Below are 24,423 nucleotides of genomic sequence, written 5' to 3'. Positions count from 1 at the left end.
AATACTTTTGGGAACTCCAGACATAATTGCAATTGCAGTGGAACAGGTTGTTACGATCGACGAGGAGGAAAGTTAAAAGTGGATATTCCAGGAGCAAGCAGGGCAACAAAACTGGTTTCAGGCGGTCATTCGCTCACGTCATGACTGTTCTTTTATGCGCCGTCTTATGGCCCAGCCAGCAGCGATCGTTCATCTCGAATCGCAGTCTAATTGATCGCATTTATTGTCTCTGACGCACTCGCACCGGGCGGGTAAATCCTGATTTTATCGCAATTGTCCGAAAACGACTTTCAGGTTTATCCAAACCAAAATGTAATATGCACGTAAGAATACTGACATCATGCATATTTGGATTATGACATTAATTATTTATTAATTATTAATACAATTTTACAGTGACCAGAAGAAATTAATTAACATTAATAAATTTAATGAATGCGTATTATTTTTCATCTTCACATGAAACATTAAAAAAAAGCAAAATTATATCAATTTCATAATAAATTCCCAATTTTTTAATGAAATAAAAATCAGATTTTATTTTATTTTAATTTCTCTTACAATTAAAAATATATAGCAATTGTATGGATATATTTATCTTGTTTTTATTGTTTAATAATAAATATATTATTTTTACAATTTTTTTTTTATTTGGTTAAATAATAATTAATTCTAATATGTTTCGGTTATCATAATGAAATTACCACTGATTATTATTATTTATTGTTAAAAAATCTAGTATAATGCTGAAAAAAATAATTTAACTAATTTATCAAAAAGAGCTAAATTCTTTTGCCGTATATTCAAAACTTAATAACATTAAATATTCCTCTCCTTGGAAAATAAAACCAAATAACAACACGAAAAGCAAATTATTTAATGATCGCTTGACAACTCAGTGGAAAAGTCCCATTGTCAAAATTATTGCTTCACTTCGTTGCTTCTATTACATAAAAATAATTCATGGAAGTAAATTAAAGAACGAAAATGAAATCATTTTCACGTGGAGACGAATTAAATGTCGCAAGGTATGGAATTAACACTGGAGGCCAACATCGACCGTTTCTAGACTTTTGTTTTGCTGCTGTTTCACTTGGCTGACGGCACGTAGCACTTTTATTGCTTATTATTCTACATCTGACCTTCCATTTTGGTGTTTTAATAGATCATAAACAAATCAGTTATATAATAATTAAATTTTTCCTTGTCACTTAGTCGATTGATTGCTTGTAAAGAAATAGTTCAATGTATGCCATGTTCCGCGGGAAGATCAACGACCGATCGTGCAAGCTGCATCACGTCTATTTACATGGCTACTTTCCTCCTTTCAACTTGTGACGTCACTTTAAGATCAAAAGTGACGATTTGGTTGTGACGTCCTTTCTCTACTTTGATTTCTCTATACCTCATAATTGGGTAATCCCTGACCTGCCGGCTCCATTAAGATAATTGATGATGGCGATTAAATTATAACTTCGACATTTTCCTCGTTGCCAGTCTAGATTTTTCCTACACACAATAGACACAATTAATTCAATTCAAGCAAAGATGCGATTCCTTACGGTTGATGGCAGTAAGTTTAAGATAAAAGAAAAGACAATTATGTAATTTGAAGATTTTTTAGTTCTAAACAAAAAAGCATGTAAATTTGTAATGGCACATCTAATTTCAAATTTTCAAATGATTCAATTTGATATCTATTTAAGTTGAAATTAATATGTAAAACTACTAAAATTCTACAGAAAAAAAAATATACACAAAATGCAGCGGAAGAAATACAAAAAGTTATTACCATGGAATAATAAGTATTTTAAGTTTATGTTATAAAGTCACTTTTTTTAATTCTTAAATTAAAATTAAAATGCAAGACTAATTTAAAATATTTATCAAAGTTCTACTCGGAATTTACGCCCAATCGTTTAAGCTAAATAGAATGGAATAGGATTATAAATACTGCAATCCGAGGTAAACGAGAATTATATTTTTAATTAAACTGGCCAGTGCAGAATTGCAAAAGACGGCCTTAATTCGTGTTCGCACACTCGAATCGCGGAAAATCGCTCTAATCGCGTGAGAATTTATACCGAGTTATGTGTGTATCAAAGAGTTGTCACCCGTCTCGCCATATCCGCGCGCTAATTGTATTCGCAACAAGTGTGGTGTGCACTTGACCTCTTAACGAGTCGCAGCACCCAGGAGGCTGCTACCGCCGATTCGATTTATAATAGTGAAGTCTTTCTCTCATATCCTTGCTCTTTCAGTGACGGCGCGTCGTGAGGCAATTTTATGATCGGAAAGAGAGGAAAAAAACGCAATCGCGAGACTGCATGCGAATTCCTCTGTTTAAGGACGCACGTGTTTGGTTGGCTGCACTGCGACTTATGGCCAATTGTCTCTAGGTTAAGGTTGTCCCAAACGGTGACTCACTTTGTAGTCTCTCATCCGGAGAGATGTAGTGGTTGCTCCATCATAGTTTCTTTTAAGTAAGTGTTGATATATCAAATGCCCTTTGCTTCAAATATTTCAATACAAATTTTCTCATTTTTTTTTATTACATTTTTCTAAGGAATTTTAAGTATTATTTTCGTCAAATATTTAACACCAATAATATCCACAAGTCCAAGTGTTTGTAAATATTAAACATTTTCTACACTAAATTCACTAAGCAGCTGTTTTAATTTTGTTCGAATTAAGTTAATATGCCTTTCCAGGCCAATTTTAAAACACAACGGAAACTTTACTAAAATACAAAACGTGCAAGAGGTTTTTCAAGACACATTTTGTGGTAATTTTTTAGAATTTTATGAGATTTCATTCACTTTATAAGTGAATTGGGTTTTAAATTAATTCAATCTTTTTTTTACTATATCCAATTTCCAATTAAGAAGTAATTTCTTTATTTATATTAGCAAGAATAATTTAATTTTTAATACTTCATTCAATTTGAAACTAAATTTAACCAGCACTTGCTAATGTTTTGAAATTCTTAATTAGTTGGAGTTTCTCACTGCCAGCTGGTACCTTATAAGAAGAAAATCAATAAGAAAACTGTTTGAGCAGTGGAATTTGATCAAGGACAACAGCCAATACTGGATTGTTTTGGTCATACCATTAGCTTCCAAGAGTTCAATAGCAAGCAACAAGAAATCCCTTTAACTATCAGTTAAAAATTTAAAACATAATTTTAAATTAGAAACTATTCTGAGGTGTTTTAATATAATTTTTTTTTGTTAACACTGCGGAAATCACCAGCAATTTTTAATACAATTTTCAATTCCTAGAATTGTACATAACAAGACCTCAATTATTTTTATGGCACTGCCATTCAAATTAATAATTATTTATTAATTAGAAAGACCTTCTGGTTGCAACGAATTATATGATAATTAATCTTCAGGGTACCGTAGGAACGCAGAATAATTATAGTTAGCAGCTCAATCGCTATGATTCGCATGACGTAAAATACATCTGGAGTGCACTTCTTACTTGGTGAACAACAAAAGGTAATTACACGCGGGAGACGCGAGGATCTAGCGCAGTTAGGCGTGCGTATGTCCATACTTCTTGCTAATTAAACACAAGAGAACATGTTTGTTTATTGTGTTGTATGGTCGACCTAGTGAATCAAATTGCTCAACAAATGCCAAGATTTTTAACCTCTACACGGTCAGCCTCCGTCTCTATCTAATTGCAAGTTCGATTCACATCTTCAAGGGGACGCTCGGGCAAATTGCACTTCTCAAACCTGACCTTTTCAAAAGTAAAATCTCTCACCTGTGCGCATTGTGCGATTCAATGGGAAATTGTTATATTTATCCTTTCAGTAATCGCGCACAGCTGTCATTAAACTAGACACAAAGTGAGGTCGAATTTCTGTTCGGGGAGGGCAATAAAGGCAGTAATGGTCTTCATCTCGTGCAATATAATTTATAAAAGCGCCGACCAAGGGCGACGTGGAAAATGCATGTGTACGAATGTGTGCAATTTATATCGACAAATAATAATAATCCCCCTTCGTTTTATTTCCTTTTATTTCTTTAATAATGCACTCTCGAAAAATAATTGTTATTGGAATCTCATGCTTGTCTGACTTCTCGTGGTCACTCGGCAATTTTGCATTTCCTGAATAAGTGCGGTGCGTGCAGCAGTGCGGTTTACACAGTATTATGCAAATTGGTTGTGTGCATAAATCGCATTTGCGACGCGACCGCGTTATTTATGCCTTGAAAAAGAATTGAAAAGCATCAACTGCCGTTAGATGAAATAGTTATTATTGTGAGCACTGCAAGCAAAGTCCATGATCGGATCGGAGATTAATTCACAACCTTGAATGGTTTAAAAAGTAAATTATTTTAATAATCGCTTATCCTGTACTTAGGTGTAAAAGAAATTTTCTAAATATGCTTTACTTTTAATAGTATTCATTAATATCAAGTCATTAGGAGGGACGAGAAACTTGATAATGAAGATTTATAAAAAACCTCTTTAATATTATAAGGTGCTTAAATTTTTAAATTATATTAATATCTTTAAAAAAATATTCAATTTTTTTTTACAGTTTACAAGAGTTTGATAAATTATATATAATAATTTTATCTTTATTTAATATTATAAAAATTGTAAACAATTGTAAATAAGTTTCTTACATCAATAGAAAACGGAAATTTGCTGTACATAATAAAATTATTTTTATATAATAAAAATAAAACTTTGGGACATGTTTAATACTTATTAAGTGGGTAATTTCTTACTATTGGTCTTTGTGTTCACGTCAGTTCATTGTGTTGATTCTGTATTATTTGCGATATTAATTTTAAAATTGCTTATCAGAATAATAATAAATACATGGCCAAGATTTTGGAATGAAATATAAATTTTAATCATATTCCATTTTCTCCAGTTCTCATTACAAGATTTTAAAATATCATTAAGGTCTTTGATGAAATGTGTTAAGGTCAAATGCAGCGTTTTGTGGCTCATAGTGACATTCTAAAAGTAATTCTAATAATGTGAAAATTAGACTTATCATTGCTCAATAAGTTAATTATTGCAGCTGGCCATTATTTACAGTTTTGCAATGACACATTCACTCGTGCTAAGTACATGTCAGTACATGTGTAACAAGATTCAGATGTACTCAGCATGATCATGTACTTTCGGTACTTGGAGTAAAAATGGACCGCGTTGCTTTCAAGGCTGCTATTTCCTCTCATATGAAGCGCTGAAAATTCCCAGCTACGTCTGCGAGCAATGCAAAAAGTGACAACTGGTTTAAACAAGAAAGAATTAATTCAATTAAAATTGACCGACGGAATATCTGTACATGTACGTGTTTTTTATTTAACATCCGGCCAAATTTAATTTGTAAGGTAAAATTCCAGAAAAATTACCCTTTAGAATTAACTAATGCGTAGAAAAACTGAGGTTTCTTTTCAAGCAACGTCGATTGCATTTCCATAAAGCTTGTCTAGAAGAAAATTATTCAATTAAAAAAGTTGCCATAACCTCGGTGGTCAGGTGTTCAATTACAATTTTAATAACCATCAACAATGACGGACTTGCTTGTTCTTGACGTGCTGAAGCGACTTAATTGCATTGCTCTCCTCCTATATGATGTGTCGTTTGCGGAATTGCTCTGATTCAATTATAGACACCTCGCGAACTTCACATGCAAACAACAAGTCGGTGTGAAAAGACTTAAATATTTCCACTTCCAGAGAAAATTTACTCGTGTCTGTGTGTGATTTGATCACATACGAACATGGATTTCTTATAACTTCACAATAAGGCGATAACTTCTCCTATGGCACGTTTACACGCACCGACGGGCCCTCTTGTCAGAAGATACGGATGATATTCTGCTCACCGCGTGAAAGAAAAAGTAGTGAGATTGATCTGCCAATCCGCCGTAAAGGGAACTACGCCAGGATTAATATCCCAAGGAAAACATTAAATCTAGAATTAATTTTCACTCCAAACAATTATTAATATACTTTTGTGTTGATTGAAACATTTGTAAAAGTTAACAAAATAAGAAAATAATTTACTGCAGTTAACAGTGACTACTGGTGTCTTCAACAAATTAATAATAGCTTCTTCTTAATTTAATTTTAATAATGTAATAATGTATGTAAGAGAGTTTTACATTAAAACTATTTGTTAAAATATTTTATTATCATCTGATCTTTGTGGAGAAAAGTGCTCCCAACATCACCTCGAGTTTTCCGAAAAGAGACTGCACTCTTTAAACCTTCACGCCACAATAAAGAAAAAATAAATTTTGTTTTTCTATATTTGGAAATAATATTGGTATGAATATTAAAGCACTTGCACCAAAAGTTGTACCTAGATAGGTTTAGAACATGAATTAAATCAAATTATGCATTTTTCCAATTTTCTTTTGCTAATAATTAAATTTTTTTAAATTTAAATTATTATAATTTTTAACTACATTGTGTGTGTTCTGCTTTCTTAATTAATTTAATTTTCACGTTTATGTATTAAATTTAAATTTGACTAACCTTATTCGACAAAAATTCACTTAATTTGCTCATATGAATTACAATCTTGAAAAGTGCGATTAAATATTTTTTACTGCAGAGCAATTCGATTTCCCACCAGCTATAAAAAATTTGAAGAATTATGAAATTAAAACTAGGATAGTTATATTATCAGAAAAAAAGCATAATTTTTATTTAAATTTTTTAACCATTAAAATTATCAATTAGCAAACAAGGAAAGATCAGTTAATTTATATTCACTTTATTTTCAATTTTAAGATTTAATAAACTGCACAAACTGCATTATTTGTAAGAACTATTTTTTTAATATTATACATTGATTAATCAAAAGTTGATGACTGGATGTGTCTTTATTAAATAATTGAGGATATTTTTTTAGTTGAAAATTGATATTATGGTTCCCCTTGGAGTCGCCACAGCACACAAACACACAGAAGCTACTACCATATAATTATTTTGTTCGCGGTCGGCGCGATAAAAATCCTACACCAACTCGCTTCCCATGAGCACTTTTGACAAAAATTTATTCCTAAATTCCAGTTTTTATCTATCTCGTTTAACTTCTTTTTATCACATTTAAAATTGTCTAACATTCCACGATCGAAATCGCCACTCGGCAGTCGAATACGAAAAACGCAAACTCACTCATTAGGAGAGAAACAAAAGACAAGACTCCGCTGGAGTTAGAGAGCGTTATTATGGTTTGATCAAGGCTCAACTTCAGGGTCAGCGAAATCTAGTGCGAATTTTGCATGCCACCGACACCAGTGGACAATGTGTATCGACTTTTCTTGAGAGCAAAAAGTGAAGGAAAAGGTCACTTCCTCTCGTTTCCTGCAAATGCATAATGCGAGCAAAAAATCAATGCTTCTCTTTCTCTTGTGCTGACCAGAAGAGACCTTGGCCGTGACAATTCGTCAATAATTTGGATCCGTGTTGATAAGTTACGTCTGGCCACCCATCGGAAGCTGTCGCAGCTAAATCAATCAAGTTCTGATATGAGGAAAAATTTTAAAAATTTTTAAGAGCCTCGAGCGTTTATTTGTGCAAAAAAAGCAAGATTTACATTTTTAAACGAAAAGGGTTATTTGTAAAAAAAAAAGCCACGCTAGACTGATAATATAAGTATTATATGGTAATTATTTCTATGAAAAAAAATTATTCTTAATATGTTAGGAAAAATTACAAAACTTTTATTTTTTGTCTATTAACATTCTTAATTTCTCTACTTTGATAATATTTTAATTTTTTTCATGTTTGTTTAAAATTTTAATAACAATATGAGACCTCCCTGAAGCAAACGATTTGCCTTCATTTAAATTGGAGCGCTGTTAAAAATATGCCAAGGTAAAACGAATGTAATTTTTTCCTGCTTTTATTTTTGTGCTTAAAATAAATCTTGCTACGCAACTTTACCCATATCAGTTTTTTGCGGCATTACATTCTAAAAATAACCCCAATCCGGTTCTTGGTGGAATTATATAATCTTATTTGCCAGAAATATAAATTTGTATTATTCACCTCAAATTTCCACGTAATTAATTATCGATTTATAGCGGTTTTATTTGCTAAAATTTTATTACTGCCAAAAATTCCGCTTCATTTATTATTATTTTATGGAGGGTAACATATTCAGTGAATAATAAATTTGATATAAAAAGCTCATTGTTCTGATTAAAATTGGCAAAACAACTTTTTAACGCACACACGGTATATCAGTTCAGTAGCAGGTGGTTCGTGTTTATGCAAATGGGCCTGGCGAGGAAATGTCAAATTTATTAATCCACCCGGCTCCCTTGCCTTTTTACTTTTATATATCTCGGCCTCACATTTCAGCTTTTTGCCACGAAACATATCCACCGTTCGGGGCAAAAAGTGGTCAAGAAAAGTAATGTGAAGGAGAGATGAGTCAAGGTCTGTCGCAAGGCCGCGTGTAATTTGTCTTTTGGAGATGCAGCCTCGTTTTCGACACCGCCCCGCACTGGAATTCCAGCTCACCGAGGTAAATAATTTTTTGGAAGAGCGATCGAACCCATCATGACTTGTTGCCAAGCAAATTATTATCTCATTGAAAGATTTTTAAACTCGCAACCCATGCAGGTCGTCGATCCCCCTTCTTTTAATTTTACGCTGGCTATTTTTAAACGTTAAGAAAAAGCGTAGCAGCATAATTTTTGCGGAGTCCGTGGCGGTCTTTCATGATTTATTTGAAATTTTTCGCTGCAATCTTACAAGTTAATTATTATTATATACACAAAATTGATACATGCATGGGGAGTTTTTCGTCATGCATATTCATATTGTCAATTAAGATTTTTTTTTCCAATGTTTATATTTTTTTTATTTTTCACCATAAATAGAGCTTAAAATTTATTGAGCAAAAAGAAAAACGTTTTTAATAAATTTAAGGAAGGCTCATTGCGGCTGATGTGTGGTATTTGATCTTGAAAGTTTTAGTAAAATCCTTAATACTAATTTTTTTAAATTTTCTCTTTCATTAAAAAATAATTATTTTTCAATCACTCAATGTTGACGCAGTCTGTCAAGGGTTTACAACAATGGGAATAATTTTTTTTGTGCAAATATTGGTTGAGCAAAAAATTGGACATTTTAACCACCATTGTTGTAAAGACTTGATTTTAAATTAAAGAAATTAATGATTCATACTGATTCATACCAAAATTGATATAAAACTGTAAATTATAATATGGATTTTTAACCATGTAGACAAATAAAAAGAAGTGCATTGATATATTTTCTGATGAAGTAGACTCGTGAGAAGGTGAATTTTTAGGTTCAAATATCTGTATAATAAATTCATTCCACATTAAAATTGTTTTAAAATAAAAATCCGAGGAAAGTATTTTACAACAAGTTGAAATTCTATGCAATAAAAGTCAAATAATATTGACTTGAATAATCATTTTTAATTGTAATAAAATTTATTAAGCGGACTTTCATAGCAATAGAAGAGATAAATTTACAAATAACAGATTTTTATATGAAAAAAATATTATCTAATCTAATTTTGTGAAACAGTAACAATTAATTAATATTTTGAAAGAAAAAAATCTGTAAACAGCCTATAAAGCGCATATATCAAGTATACAAATTCCTAGGATCTAAAATTTGAAAACAGTTCATTTTGAATCAGAATGTCATGATTCACAAAAGATCCGTTTGAATGAAAGAAGATTGCAACAAATTAATACAAAATCATGTGCATTTAATATATGTTTATGTAATATGTACATACATTTATTTCACTTCACGCAACAATTTGTAAAAATTCGTCGAGTTCCGCGCCCTCCACGCTTCACTTCCGACTTGTGTGCCGAAATTGAGGAAATGAACGGTCCACACACGTCCTTTCGTTAGTTTCGCGCAAAAAGCGGCCTTTCTTCCCTTGCGAAAAGCGATAAAGTTGCGATTTGCGCGAGCGCCGCATGAGAGGAAAAGTGCCCCTGAAACGAGTTGTTTGAGCGAAAAGCTCGGAAGGCACAATTCGGAAACGCGGAGGCCTTCGCGCGACGAAAACCGGACGCGGTGAAAGTTAAATAGTCTCGCAAATCGCGCGCCGGAGCGAGCAAATCGAGCGGAATAATATTGAGGCTTGACCTTGCCATCCAGCGGCAGTGGTGCACGAACACCCTCTCACGACGCGACTTCCAGCGTCAACCTATTGCAATCTGAACTTCTGGGAATTGCAATAAAGGTTTATCGAGAATATTGATTGAAAGAAGTAGTATATATCAAGTATTTTTTTGTAAATTTTGATTCCGGAGCGGTCAACCTAAAAAAGTGTAATTGCGCTCTTTTTTCACATTTTTTTTCCGGGGCAACATTAAATCAAATAAAATGCGCAAAGCATTAATCATTAATGATGATATTGATGATAAATGATAAGCAGTTTTTTATGTTTCAATTTAAAAAACAAAAAATATTTATTTATTCAAATTTAACTTTATTGCAAAAAGGGTATTACAATCACCCATTTTTTAAGTAACTCCAATGTAAATAATGCACCGATTGTGAGAACTTTGTCCCTACTTGACAAACGAGTTACTTCTTTAAATTGTTATTCTTCAACTATTTTCATGTAAACAGTTCTGGCCTTTTACCGAGTCTCATTGAAATTTAAAATAAAATAATAAATACCATTAAGTTGTAACGATTTGTTTGTTTTTCACTTGCATACCACATAATTATTATCATTAGCTCAAATCATGACCTCAAGAGCTCACGAGATTGACCCAATTATTTATATATATTTTTTACCCCGCAGACGCGCTCGTTTTTCAAATTAATTAATTGGAGTGACTTGTCCAGCAGCATAGTGTGTATGACACATTCTATACAGAATTGCATAATTGCCACCGTGTATTATGTTGTCAGCAAGAAGCCATGAAAGACAAACTGCATTATTTGACAAAAACCAAGCTCGGAAATAGTGCCGACCAAGAAGTAAATTGACAATTGGTTGCATCAATTTAGGTTTTGACAAAATTTTTCTAATATTTTGTGTGGTCGTTTGATTGCACGTATTTGCATAACGTACGAATTTAAAATTTATGTAATGTTGTGTTTTACTAAATAGTAATTTATGAATTCAAACCTCATTTAAATATATGATAAAATTATTCCAAAAATTTTATTAATCAAGTTTAAAAAAGCTTATTATGTGATTATATAATTTTGAAAATTCAATATTGATTCAAGCAACAATATAATTCTTAAATAAATTAAATCTACTTTAATTTAAAACAGAAGGATAATTATGTCTCTACAAATGAAAAAATTATTCAGGATCATAAATTTTGCAAAATGCCATTTGAAGTAGGCTATAATATTTTATTTACATTTAAGAAACAATCATTGTAATTTTGAGTACAAAAAAAAAACTGCGATTTAAGAAAAATCACGAAAAAAGAGAAGAATTTGTACATCCTACATTTTTCCAGACTGAACGTATTTATAAAAAAATCTCAACATCTGTTTGTAGCTTCTTGACAACAACAAACGCAATGATCATGGTGCGTCCAATGATAATCGAGCAACACGTGTCACCCCGTCCGTAATCGGCTTTCATACTTAGCAGCCAATTAATCAGAATTACACACGAAAACGGCAATGAATTTTATTCCAGCGAAAAATGCAAAATAACACGAGCGGTGCCGTCAGCAGCCTTCACGGCGCCGTAATTACACCGGCGCTGCGAGAACGTATGTACGTTCGAAACACACTCCTCGATCGGCCAATAGCAGTTAGATAACATTATGAAGTATAGTTAAAAACAAATGTATGTGTGTGTGTGTGTGTGTGTGTGTGTGTATCTCTAAGTGCGCATAAAAAGTGTCCGTAATTGTCCAAGGCTAGATTGCAATTGGTGCAACTCGTGTGCTCACACCGCTCGATCACCTCCGTTGCCGCCGCCGCTCGTGCTGATCCCCACAGGAACAAACAATAAATCGAAATCACGACTGCCAATAATAAATCGACTCCTTTGAATGGCCACTGAGATTCCGATCAACGTTGAAAATCGATCTAGATAAACTCTTTCAACGCGGCATCATTGATTACTTTTAGCATTGTTTTACTAGAGAGATTTGGTCGAACTAAATTTAACTGGAAATTTAGATTCATAGGTTGATAATTTGTTATTTAATCTTAAACACAATTAATTTAATGATGAAATTGCTTTTTTGAAGTAGTTACCATTTTTATTATTTAATTGTTATTTTAATTATTTTTTAAAATAATTTTACGCTTACGTTTTTGCCAAATTTAATAGCAGTCACGTCTTAAAAGGATAAATTTAATCATTTATTTTTTAAACGAAAATTAAGCAAAATAATATATAAGTTAGGAAATCCAAATTTTAAAACCATGAATCTCACGGAATTATTTTTAATTGTTAGAATGTCTTTGCGTTTTCAAATTAAATTAATTGCTATCCCATTTTTCCTAATTTTCCTAATATTAAAAATTACCAAGTAAAAAAATAAATGTTTTGTGAATAATATTTCACATAATATATCAATAAAATTAAAATTCAAATCTAATGAAAAAAAAATACTTGTCTTGTAGAATTAACAATTCGCTCGTTAATTAAGAACAAGGTAAAATATCAGGGACCGTTAAGTATTGCAATGGATTTAACACTAAATTCGGTAGCCTTGCTAATCTAATTTTATTTTAAGCCACAATATTTCCCTCCTTTTACTCCTAACATAGGACCCACCCAAATCGATTTCTCAAGTTTTCAAACAAAAAATTGTAATTAATGACGCCCATTTATTTTCACACTGCCACGTTCAGTCTGGCGCAAATTATAATAATCCACACACATTTATCTGAGTCTCTTTCCATTCACATTTTATGCTTTCCGCAATGCACACAACATTCCTCTCAGCTTTGTTTTTGATCGGCAAACATGCAACCAGTCACGTACGAGTATATTATCCATACACATTAAAGTAAGTGAAGAAATGCTTTTAGTCCTGGATAAATATAGGGTGCTTTGATGCGACCCGCGTCGGTGGAATTGGAATTGTGTCGCCTTGTCTGGTCTCCTTTCGCTTTCGTTTAATTTTAGATTCTTGGCCGGAGAGTTGAATAATAGCAATTTCCTTTCCATTTCGTTTCGTTTATAAATAAAATCCGACGGCCTCCAAAATCGGCGCGACCTGAAAAATTTCATCGCATTCCCACGGCGATGCAGCACTAATTACACATAATCGCTCATAACGGTGACAAATCTTTTCTGGAAAGATGAAAAAAAATAAGATTTTGGTTATTAAATGTGAAAATTTGCATAAATTTTCAGAAGATTGTATAATTATACACATGAGTTGAGAAGGCGCCGGTCGCGAAGACCCATAAATTTATGGCACGGCCAATTCCAAGCCTGTTATGTTTTAATATTTTATTCAGCCGGAGGCTCCGATTTGATTGCTGATCCATATAATTTAGGCTTATTAGTTCTTCCTCATTTGGCCTGAAAAACGAGATGTTTTTTAACAGTTCTAAAAAAATTCGCCGGCTAGAAATATTAATTCTAGGGGCTCGTCATCTAGCAAGCAATAAAATCAACGCCCTTTTTTTCATGTTTTTATTTCCTGCAGAAAATGAATCTGCATAAATTTGGCGCCAATTTTCTCAATTCTGTCATCTTCCAGTCCGTCTCCTTTTTTTCTTCTTCTCCGTCTCAACAGAGTGGCTATTTTGCAATGGGAAAATATTTGACTAATGAAGCATACTTTGTACCAATGTTTGTCTTTTTCTTTTGCTACTCACTTAGAGTGACTTCAAACCGGTTCGCACTGCTTTTTTTGTATTTAGGAAAATTCAAATATTTACAATTTATTTGTCGACGACGCTTCTGGCGTTCAAATCTCTAACCAAGAAAATATACATTGGAGATTGTAACACTTTCATTTATTAATTATTCTGCGTTCTAATCAATTGAGTCCTGATTATGCGATATAAACGATTTATTAACAGCAGCCGATCCTGTTCCGCTAGACAATGTTGCGACTAGTGTTGCGTCAAACGGAGCTCACAGCAGTCATAATATTGTCTTTCAAGTCTGCCACTACTGCTGGTATACATTTTGTACTACACGTGCTTTACTGGATTGTTAAATTTGAAGCGGACAAATATGTCCCGGAGTTGAGGAGACAAACAGTAATGTAAAGAAGCGGATGTATTAAAATAGAATTCATAATAACGAATAAAGAAAATTGAAAAAAATTTGAATAAATAATGTAATAAAACCAGGCAAAATATAATAAAAAATTAATTTTTTTTTAAACAAGTCAATTTTTAATTTGCTGAATGCAATTAATGAAAAGAAATCAGTAAAAAAAATTATTTACAAATTTATTTCTTAATTTTAATTTCTTTGTATTGTTGTGCAATATCCAAGTACTTTTTTTGCCATTTCATGGCCAAGTAAAAGCGCCGACATGAATGAAATTGTAGTAATGAATGATCAATTGATCTCGTGCATAAATCTCCACTCTTATACATGGTCCTGCTGGTTTAATTCTTTCTCTTCCAGTCATTTCTGTCGCTTTTCACGGTCCTGCACACAAAATAACAATAAATCGAAAGCAAGAGTGTCGCAAAACGGAGAGAGAACACAGAGCAAGGCCACGAGAAGCCGGAACTTTGTCCATTTACTCCGATTCCAGCACTCATTGAGAGCTATGCAATCGGCACGTAATCCATTCTCGGCTCGATTAATTATTACACGCCGGACGAACAATACAAGCGCGATAAAAAAAAGTGTCCGTGTTTTGTAAGTGGAAAAGTATTTTTGTCTCTCCCACACAATGAGTTACGAGGCGGACGTTTGCTCGTGTGGGTGCAAACGTGACACGATCTCATTAAAGGAGGATCGTAACTCTTTTTTTGTCTTCCTCGGAACAGGTGCAGTGCAGCCTACCTCAACCTCTCGGTGCAGCACTACTTCCTTAATCATTGTCTCGCGAGTGAAATTAGTCAAGTTGCGAAATCTAGATCAGGAAATGAAGTTTTCGTTTTATATACACTCAAGGTGAATTTTGACTGACAAGAGAGCCGATGCAAAAGCAAAAAAAAAAATAGACTTCTGGTTATAGGATTTTTCCGAGGACGAATGTGCATTTCTTATAATAGTTATACTGAGCGATTAGGTTCAGGACAAAAAAAAAATTGATTCAACGCACCATTGGCAGAGTTAGAATCTCGTCCATATGTATTTTGGCAATTTTTAATCAAATAAATTATTTTGCAGAACATTAATTTCAAATATGACAAAATTTTTATGTAATAAATTTGAGAATGTGTAAGTATTTTGAATTTTTTTTAAATATTAATTTGTTTGGAACTCACTTAACGTAACCTTCACATTATTCACGACAAAATTCATCTTTTTATTTTGAGCTGTGGTTTGATAAAAACTATTGAAACAAATCTTACACTAATTTCATTAAAGCGTTCAAAAATTCACATAAAAATTAAATTAAAAATATTGTTTTCTTAAATATTCATGAAATATTTTTAGGATCATTCTTTTATAAAATTAGATATAAGAACTCACTAATTTTCAGTATGAAGTGCAGTTTAATTCTATTAATTAATTTCTGCGTCGATGGATTTTTTCTTTAAAGTAAGTTTTGCATAGAATGGTGATAAATTAACAATAAATATCATTGATATCTACATTTCCCAAGTGCAGAGGCACTGTCCATCAAGGTAGCATGCCAGGTGCGAAATGAAACCGGTCGTGCACATTATGCTTCTGCACCCACTTGAGTGAATTTCAAAAGCAGATAAATGTTTGTTTTCACCATGAAAAAATATTATAATCTAATGAATCTAATGTTGAAATTAACACAGATCCTGAATGAATGAAGCTGTTGTTATTAACTCGGTGAGACAGATCGATAAATGAGTATAATTAATTTCCCTCTTGTGATTTGTCACAGGTTTCCTGATTGAGGGACAAGGTTAGGCGGGGCTCATGCCAGGGGTGATGTCCGTCTGCATGTAAACTACCCGGAAACCTGCACAGATGATATAAGGTAGGTTGAATAATTCTTGAATAATTTATTTTTTATAAAAAAAAAAAATCAGGAAAACAATAAAAGTAGGATTAATTTTCCTCTCTTTTGAAACCATATCGCCATGCGATGAAAGTGAGATTGATTGAGGCAATATTTCGCACCCAGGAATAAAGCGAGAAGATTTATGTCAGAGCAGATTATGCCAAGTGTTCATTTTTGGATTTGTTGGCAGAACGTGACAGTTATTTTAATTCTGACCAACTTCCAGTTTTTGTGAAAAATGATATTCAATATTTTCTTTCATCCGATAGAAAAAATTACTGCTCGCAAATTTTTTATGTGTAGTTATCTTGATCTTGAAACAAAATTCACATTCAAATCTCCCTAACGACAACCATTACGTGGCGTGTTAACAGAATTTAAATCGCGTTCAGCTATTTTTAGCCTCACTTTGTAATTTACGGCGAGAGATTTGCGAATCGCAACCGGTCGGCCGCAGCCTATGCTGCAAAAAAAATCTCAAGGCTGCGGCGGCAATCAAATTTTGATTCCCATGCAATTATTACTTGCGCGTGTGAGGGGGTGGGAGACGCGGCGTGCAGTCTCTCTACGCGAAAAAAAGTGAAAAAAATATTCGAGTAGGAATAATGCAAGGTGAACTGGATGAAATCGAGATTTATTCTGCCGTAGAATCGCACGTGATCGCATCTTTCTGCTGACGATGACTCGAAAAGCAAAACCGTCGAACAGGGAACGTGAGCGGTGATGTTGAAACATAAACAAAAATAAACAACAACCCTTAACAGTGAAAATTAAAAAAATGCGGTAAAGCCAAATTTTATTATTGGTTTTTGCATTGTTGATTTATATATTCAGAAATGAAATATGAAATTAATAAAAAAGTTGAATTAAACATGGTAAAAATAATTTATTAAAGTGTGTTAATAATTAATTAATAAGTAAAACATTATTTCACCTTAACCATTAAAATTCATCAGCAATAAAATTAATCTATTAAATTAAATGTTTTTCAACTAAATCTATTTGAAATCGTTCAAACTTACACCAGATGTCTCTAAACTTGTTATGAAAAACTATTTTATTTAAATTTTGTTGTTGAATATTTCAAACTTAAGTGCTGAATTATTATAAATATAAAACCAATTAAAGAAAACTTACCTGAAATTATGGAATTAAAATGATTTTTCTGCTTCCGTGGCCCTCGTTTTGCGGTTTCCTTCAATGCCTCTTCTTAAGTGGTCAATTGTACAATAAATAAACAACAAAGGACAAAGAAGTTTGCTGATGAAATCTACCTGTAGCATTGGGTAAGCGTGTTTCACACGGTGATGGACAAAAAGGGGCAAAATTGTAGATCTATTATTATAAAGTTGGCCTACACCGTCGCGGTTCTCTGTATTCTTTTGGCGGACACTCTAGAAAAGAAGGGGACATTAGCAGCGGCATCATCACGAGCCTTTTCCACTTATTCTTCATGCTTTAAATTATACCCAGCTTTTATCGCGTCAATCAGAAGTGCTGATGTAATAATTTTTATAAAAGGTGAGAGGCCGCTTTTTATACATAAATGAAATCGATCCTTTAATTAGCACCAATGCCAAGCAACTTATTCGATGCGGGCGTCCAAGCTTCTGACGGACGGAATATAAAGTGTGGAATGATTTGCAGAAATTAATGTTAAAGCGGATATGAAAATCTTGGTCCAGTACATTGAAGGAAGACTCAACCTTCCAAAAAAATTTAATTTGGGCACTCGAAATAAAATTTTTTTACTGGAAAATTCCACACTTTTAATCATTTTAAAAGTTTCTCAGGTTGGTCAATTGCCAGAACGCGCTCATATCCACTTTAAAGAAACGCAAAGTAGCGATTCGCTTCATTAAACTTCCGACAGAACTATAAAAATTACGAAAGTCATTTAAAAATAGCGTGATTGTTGTTTTCTTATCAGGGCGTTGTCATTAGATCACTGCCAAGACTTGCAATAATTTTTTCAATCGAACAATTTTGGTGAAAGAATAAATAAAATTCCTTAAATTTTAACCCAACCTCCACCTTTTTATTAATATCTCGTGTTTGTCACCGTGAACTACATTATAGCTTTGATAATCAGATTAATCATAAGAAAATGCAATAATTATTCGAGTCAACAAACACAGACAGAAAACATGCTGAATTCATTCAATATTACTCTGCGCCGTAAACACAATGGAATACAAAATGCGACAGCGAGTTCTTTTTTCACCTCGTAATAATGATACCTCTTGATTGATATTTTTAACTTTTAGGTGTTTCGTGTTGTTTGTAATAAATGTATTACAATAAATGTGTGTGTCGTGTGTGTACGTGTGTATGTGTTCTTCTGTGTCAAAGAGATTTGGTGAGTTTTGCTTTAAAAAAACAAAAACAAACGCCTTCTCTGCATTCAGAGAAAGAGCACACCTTTCATCGTTATTTTTTTGGTTTTGTTTGCTGCGATTTTGGATCGAACAATCATTAATAAAAATTTGTATTTTTACAAAGTCTATACGCAGTATAATTATAAATCGTGTTTCGTCTTTTCTTTTGGTGAGAGATAAAAAGTATCTTTTTTACTTGAAGAAGGTCAATAAATCGCACGTGTGAAAAACAATCAATTTAGAAAAGTCGTACATGTGAGTGTGGACAAATCGGCGAGCTGTTTGCAGACTGCTGATTTGTGTTTCATCTTTCTATAGAATCGCGCGCGTGAGCGTGTGATGCTGCATGGAGGCTCAAGTTTTAATGCATTATATCTCATTATGTTACATCGTATAAAATTCACTTTAGACTTAATCTTTTGCTAAGTTCCTCGTCATTTTTTCTCATAATCATTTTATATTTTTTTTTCTCAATATGATGCGAAGGGATCGTTTCCGTCGGTATAATTAATAAATCGGTAATTAATCGATAATTTAATTATGATTTTTTACACTCCTCTTTTTCCTTTACGCATTGTATTAAATTGCAGGATTTGCTGGTTCTTAAAATCATCTATACGAGTAACCGGTAATCAATCATAATTAATCTTCGAGTAAATTTAACCATAATCCAAGCGACGCAACCACCAAAGTCAATTTTTTTTTGTACCAATTAATAAATTTTGGGTCCGAATTTTTCAGCTTTTCTCCGACTGCTAGGTGGTCACGTCGCCTTGATAGATAGATAGAGAGAGTTAGAGAGAGAGCGAGAGAGATACGATAGGTTCAATCATACAATAAAAGCGCGTGTCTTACATATTTTGCTAAAAATTATCCCTTAGCGTCGCTAAATTGAATTTTTAATCAATCGGCCAGCAGGTTGTTTTAAAATCATCTGGTTTAACCAAGGTGAGGATTTTGCACATACGTCGTTACTTTGAAATTTATAATGAGGAATTTTTTGTTGCGAACAATAAGTCCAGGACGCCTAGACGCCAGTCTTTTTAATTCTTTAATTTAATTTCGATCCAAGAGAGTCGGTGAATTTCAAATGATGGAAAGACGTACGTTCATAGAGAGGAAATTATTTTCTGCTGCTTTCGCCGAGCTTCTTATTACTTTCACGATGTACAATTTTTAGTGTTTAAAAACTAGCAACGCAAAAAATGACTGCTGCTTGGATTAATTAATTATAATGAATGTTCAAATACCTTCTTTTTTGTCAACATCAATATAATAACGGCAATTATAATCAGCAATCTCAATTAGCTTGTGATCATTTTACACTTTTAGAATATCAAGTCATGAGCAATCGTTTATTAAATATATTTTCCACCCTCCCCACTGTCCATCCTATATACGTTTTGCTCCGTCAATGCGTCATTTCATTCTTTTGTAGTTTATTTTTTTTTGCAAGTTTTTTCTGTGCTATTTTTTTATGTATATATTTACACAAGAAGTGTTTTTTTTTTGCATCTTCTTTTTCGTCACGTTCATCGCACTCGCATTGTTTTTTTAAAAATATTCCCCCATTTAGTAATTTATAATTATTTCGCCCCACACTCTGCACCTAATACTCTGTTTACTAACATTTTGCGATTTTTCGTAGTAATAATATAATCATATAATTATCTGCGCTGCATTTTTATACTTATCTAAACAATCAACAGATTTCTTCGCTCGTGTTAATAATAGTACATGCTTTGTTAATGTAGTTTATATGCATCTTTAGCGTAAAAAGGAACAATTATTTACACTTACATGATACATTCATCACATTCATCTCATCAGCGTCTTTCTCAAGTACACTCAAAGCACTGACGTTTAACTTTTTGTAGTATTAAAACTATCGTTTTTCAATCATCGAAGTGAGATTAGAGAAGAGAAACAGCAGTTGGTTGATTCAAAAACTCAATCGGTTTTACTCTCGGTGAGACTCTTTTTTTGTGTATTATTCGATATTTCGACAAAGTGAACGTGTGTGTTTGTTCTTCTTTCATCTCTGCTGGTTTTAGTTTAGAGTTCAACACTTACAACACGACATTTCCTAGATTTTAAACGGGCATCGATTACTGTTTGGTATATGTAAAAGCATTCACTGCGTCTCACTTACTGGAAAATGTTTGTTTAGAATTTCATATACGGGTCTCTCACGTAGCTAGATATTTTTTTTTCTCGTTAATCCGACTCTGTTAATTCTCCTGGTCGCAGGTAACTTCTCCGTCCTATTTAATTATAATTTAGGTAGCATTAAAAAACGCAAACAATCCAAGATGTCTGGCGTTATATACTTTTAATTAGCTTTGATACAACTCTGGATTATTTTAATTAACTTGCTGATGGCGGTGCATTTGAAAGATCAATAGAAAAACTTTGCATGTATGACGTATTTTAATTTTACTTTATCGTAGGTGCTATAGCAAGCGGGTAAAAATATCTTGTGAGACTGCGCGTTCATACCTATCTCTTTTTTATATTTTACTTTTTCAATGTATGTATTTATATAATTATATCTTTTTTTTATAACTTTTAAACTGCGAGAAAATTAATCGTCTCGTTCAAATATTCAATCCCTTTTCTGATTGAGCAATTCTGTACAATTTTTTGTTTGAAACTTTTTTCGTCAGCGAATTTCTTTTTTCAACAAAGGGCCGGATTCGCCGAGATGCGTTTAATCGGAATTTGTGCGGGGCGGATGAAGCCATCGTTGAGTGATTCTATGGTGTTTCTATTGAGCATTGGGATGGCTTCGTCCGCCGACGAATCTCTTGATACAAATCAACCGAATCCCCAACTTGCCAGAGGCATTTTTTATTTCGTCTAAATTTCGTGGTCAAATGAAAATCTACCGATCCGAGTTCTAACGCTTCGAAATTGTAACACGAGAGGACGGGAAGAGAATTAATATTTATATAACACGCATTCCGCAGCTCCAAATTTTGTGTCTCCTCGAAATTAATTAAAATTGAATGATTTTATTATAGCTGTACATACAGCCCCGCGTACGTACTTAAATGTATAATATCATCTGGCCTCGCAACAGTTGGATTTTTGTTCACTGGAGAAGAGCGAGATATGGTATGCGTGCGTCTGTGAGTTTTCTTTCTTTCTTTCGTCTTAGTTATTCTGTCTTGACAGCAAGTGAGAGTTCACTATTTGATTGCAGATATCACATGATAATAACGGTAACAAATGTAAATATATATTTCTAAGTGTTGGAAGAATCAGACGAAAAAATCAATATATTTATTCTCTACGGAACAGTTGGCGCCAAATTTCTCATCTATAAAAATTTGGGGGTGTAAACGATAGTATATTATTTTATCTCTGGGCCTGCCAAAATAATTTAAGGAAGTTGAAAGCAAAAATTTATAAATCTGTACAACAGACGCTAGCAATAATAAATATAATTTATATCATAGTATTTTGTATAATGCGTTTTCCTGGGGTGACAGGTTTGTTATTATTAATTTGTTCATATTCTCACCATAACAATCAATTATACTTTAGAATTCTCTCACAGGTTATAAATACAGATTGGCGATGAACGTAATAAATATAATATCGGATCCTTCTTTTTTTTTCTCTCAACATTTGATAGCAATTATAATTTATATTCTCTACGATAACGAGGTGACAATGATCCAAAGAGGTGCCTGAACTCTATTGTTGTGTGACAGCAGTTGGGGCTGCGATCACTTTTGTCATTCTTGTGCGAGTCTTAATCTTACATTAATAATGATTTTTACAGCGTGTGGTATAGAGTGTGTGTTTCGTGTGTGTGTGTGAAAGTGAATGTGTGTGTTTCTTCTTTTTTTTTCATTCTTCTCCGTACTAGCCACCAACAGAATTACCGTATGATAAACACAGAATTTGGAAGATGATTTTTGTTTGTTCATCCGTCAAGTCACAGTTAGCAAGTCCTAACCAGTACGACCCATCAGCGCGCGTCATCAAGTTGCACAAACTCTATAATAATATTATACAGTTTCTTTTATCTTTTTATTACCATATAAATTTCTCTTTCTTCCTTGATGCGTTTCTTTTTTTTTAATCTAGTTTTAGTTATTTAGTTTTTATTTAAAGCGTTTGAATTTGTGTTATCAATAATCTTTTCTCTGGAATGTGTGACACAAGTGCATGTTTTTTATACTTGATTATTTAACATCTTTGTTGCTGGAAACAAACAAAAAATTGGAACGTGGCTGACGGCTGTCTTTCTTTGTTGTCCACCAAGCAATTGATTGATTGATTGATCAAGTGTAAAAACAAATCATTCCGTTGCTAATTGCTTTAGAATTGTTTCTAATTTCTATCACCGGGACGGAAAAGGGCTCGACGGCGTGTAAGCTGGAGCCGATCAAGTCTGAGCTTTTTAGAACGTCGGTCGTCCGTCGAAGCGTTTTGCCGCCCCTAATTTTATCACCATCACAGAACGGCCCCCGGGGCCCGTCGAACCAGCGCCGGCTCATTTCTTGAAAGGAATGTGTGGGGATGGCTGATTTCTCAAATCGCTACTCTTTCTAGTGGGTTCGTTTCGGGGCAGAATTAATTAAATGGCCGTCGGCTAGCTCGAGGGTCCTCGAAGGAGCTCTGCAATCAGGATCGCCAACGCAACCGCGGGGAAAAGGGTTTGAGAAATTTTAGAAAAGTGCTCATCTCGTTATTGCTAAAATCGTGTTTTCTTCTTTTGTGTCTGCAATTTTGTGAGTTTGTATTTAATGTTTTGCGTCTCTTTGAGTGAAAGAGTGTGTACGTGTTTGCGTCTAGATACATAATTTAACTCTTTTTTTGTTCATTCTCGGATGCAATTATTAATTTAGCTGCACATTATTTTTAACTCGGAGTGAGTCGTCTCGTGGCTTTTCTTTTAATAGACTTGTTGTTGTTGTTGTTGCACGGCAGGCGGCGCTGACCGTCGGCGGATTAGAATAAATTTTCATTTCTTTCTTTTTTACTTGTCCTCGTGCAGCAGCACCAGGTCGTCGGCCACGACGTCACTGATGTGCAGGTAAATGATCCAGTACATGAGGTTGAAACACACAAAACAAACGGGGAACACAATCCTCGAGTATTTGTCTATGTCGCTGGGTGTGATGCCGTAGAGCTTGTTGATGTCCTTGCCGGGGTGCAGCAGGTGCGTGGGCGGGGGCGGCGGGCCTCCGCCGCCGCCGCCACCCTCCTCGTCGGCTCGCCCGTTCACCGTGTTCTCCAGGGTGCCGCCCTTCGAATGGGCTTTCGGGTCGTGTACTTTGAAGCGCACCTCCTGGAACAACGTCGGCATCCCTTAAAAGCGGTCTAGAAAACTGCCCCACCACCAGCACAATACAAAAAATGTCAAATAATCTGCTTTGGAATTAGATTTTTAGTTTTTAAATTGTTATATTGGATATTATTATGATAAATAAGTCAACCATCAAATTAATAAACAAATCATGGAAAATTATTTGTACTAATTTTTTTATGTAATAATTATTTACACAAACTCAGATTTAACGAGGAGCTTATATGTTACATATACCAAGAAAAATGTTAATTAAACTGTCTCAATTAAGATCAATTTAAATTTGTATATCAAATTACCTATTAATTTCATTATTCCAACTTGAATAATGTTAATTTTCAAAAATTTTCTTGATATATCTCCTTGGAGTTCATGTCTGCAAATGCTGATGCAGAGAAAAATTATCAATTAAAATTAATAGAGCCGTAAGCCGTTTTCAGCAGAAGCAGCCAAACAAGACGCCGAGTTTTGTTAGGTGATCATTAAATTTATTAAAATTGAAGCAAAAATATAAATATTAAAATTTTATTTTATAAAAATATAAAATTAATAACTTAACGAGATCTTTTTTATTTCAAAACTTTCAATTGAAAAAAGTAAATATTATA

At 33.4% G+C, this 24,423-nt stretch overlaps 1 protein-coding gene and 1 long non-coding RNA gene across 9 annotated transcripts in view; one reads left to right on the top strand and one right to left on the bottom strand.

Annotated features, from left to right (window-relative positions):
- Window positions 1–24,423, top strand: part of LOC132193034 (uncharacterized) — a 63,243-nt gene that overhangs the window by 25,697 nt on the left and 13,123 nt on the right. The window contains exons 1-2 of one of the 2 annotated variants that reach the window (XR_009441394.1): window positions 2,446–2,483; window positions 15,995–16,090. This is a non-coding gene — a long non-coding RNA (uncharacterized LOC132193034). Of the gene's footprint in view, window positions 1–2,445; window positions 2,484–15,994; window positions 16,091–24,423 lie in introns of those variants that run through there. The other variant, XR_009441393.1, reaches the window with a different exon arrangement.
- The window catches only part of LOC132193031 (gamma-aminobutyric acid receptor subunit beta), a 47,812-nt gene continuing 43,878 nt past the window's right edge, over window positions 20,490–24,423 (bottom strand). For 5 of the 7 annotated variants that reach the window (XM_059613379.1, XM_059613382.1, XM_059613378.1 and 2 more), the window contains exon 9: window positions 20,490–23,797. In XM_059613379.1, the coding sequence (XP_059469362.1) occupies window positions 23,486–23,797 (312 nt within the window). In that variant the 3' untranslated portion in view covers window positions 20,490–23,485. The remainder of the gene's footprint in view (window positions 23,798–24,423) is intronic. The other 2 variants (XM_059613383.1, XM_059613384.1) reach the window with 1 other exon arrangement.

The sequence above is a fragment of the Neocloeon triangulifer genome, unplaced genomic scaffold (assembly GCF_031216515.1).
Source record: "Neocloeon triangulifer isolate White Clay Creek 2 clone unplaced genomic scaffold, ASM3121651v1 ptg000003l, whole genome shotgun sequence".
Classification (NCBI taxonomy): Eukaryota; Metazoa; Arthropoda; class Insecta; order Ephemeroptera; family Baetidae; genus Neocloeon; species Neocloeon triangulifer.
This window is presented reverse-complemented; position numbering and strand designations above follow the sequence as displayed.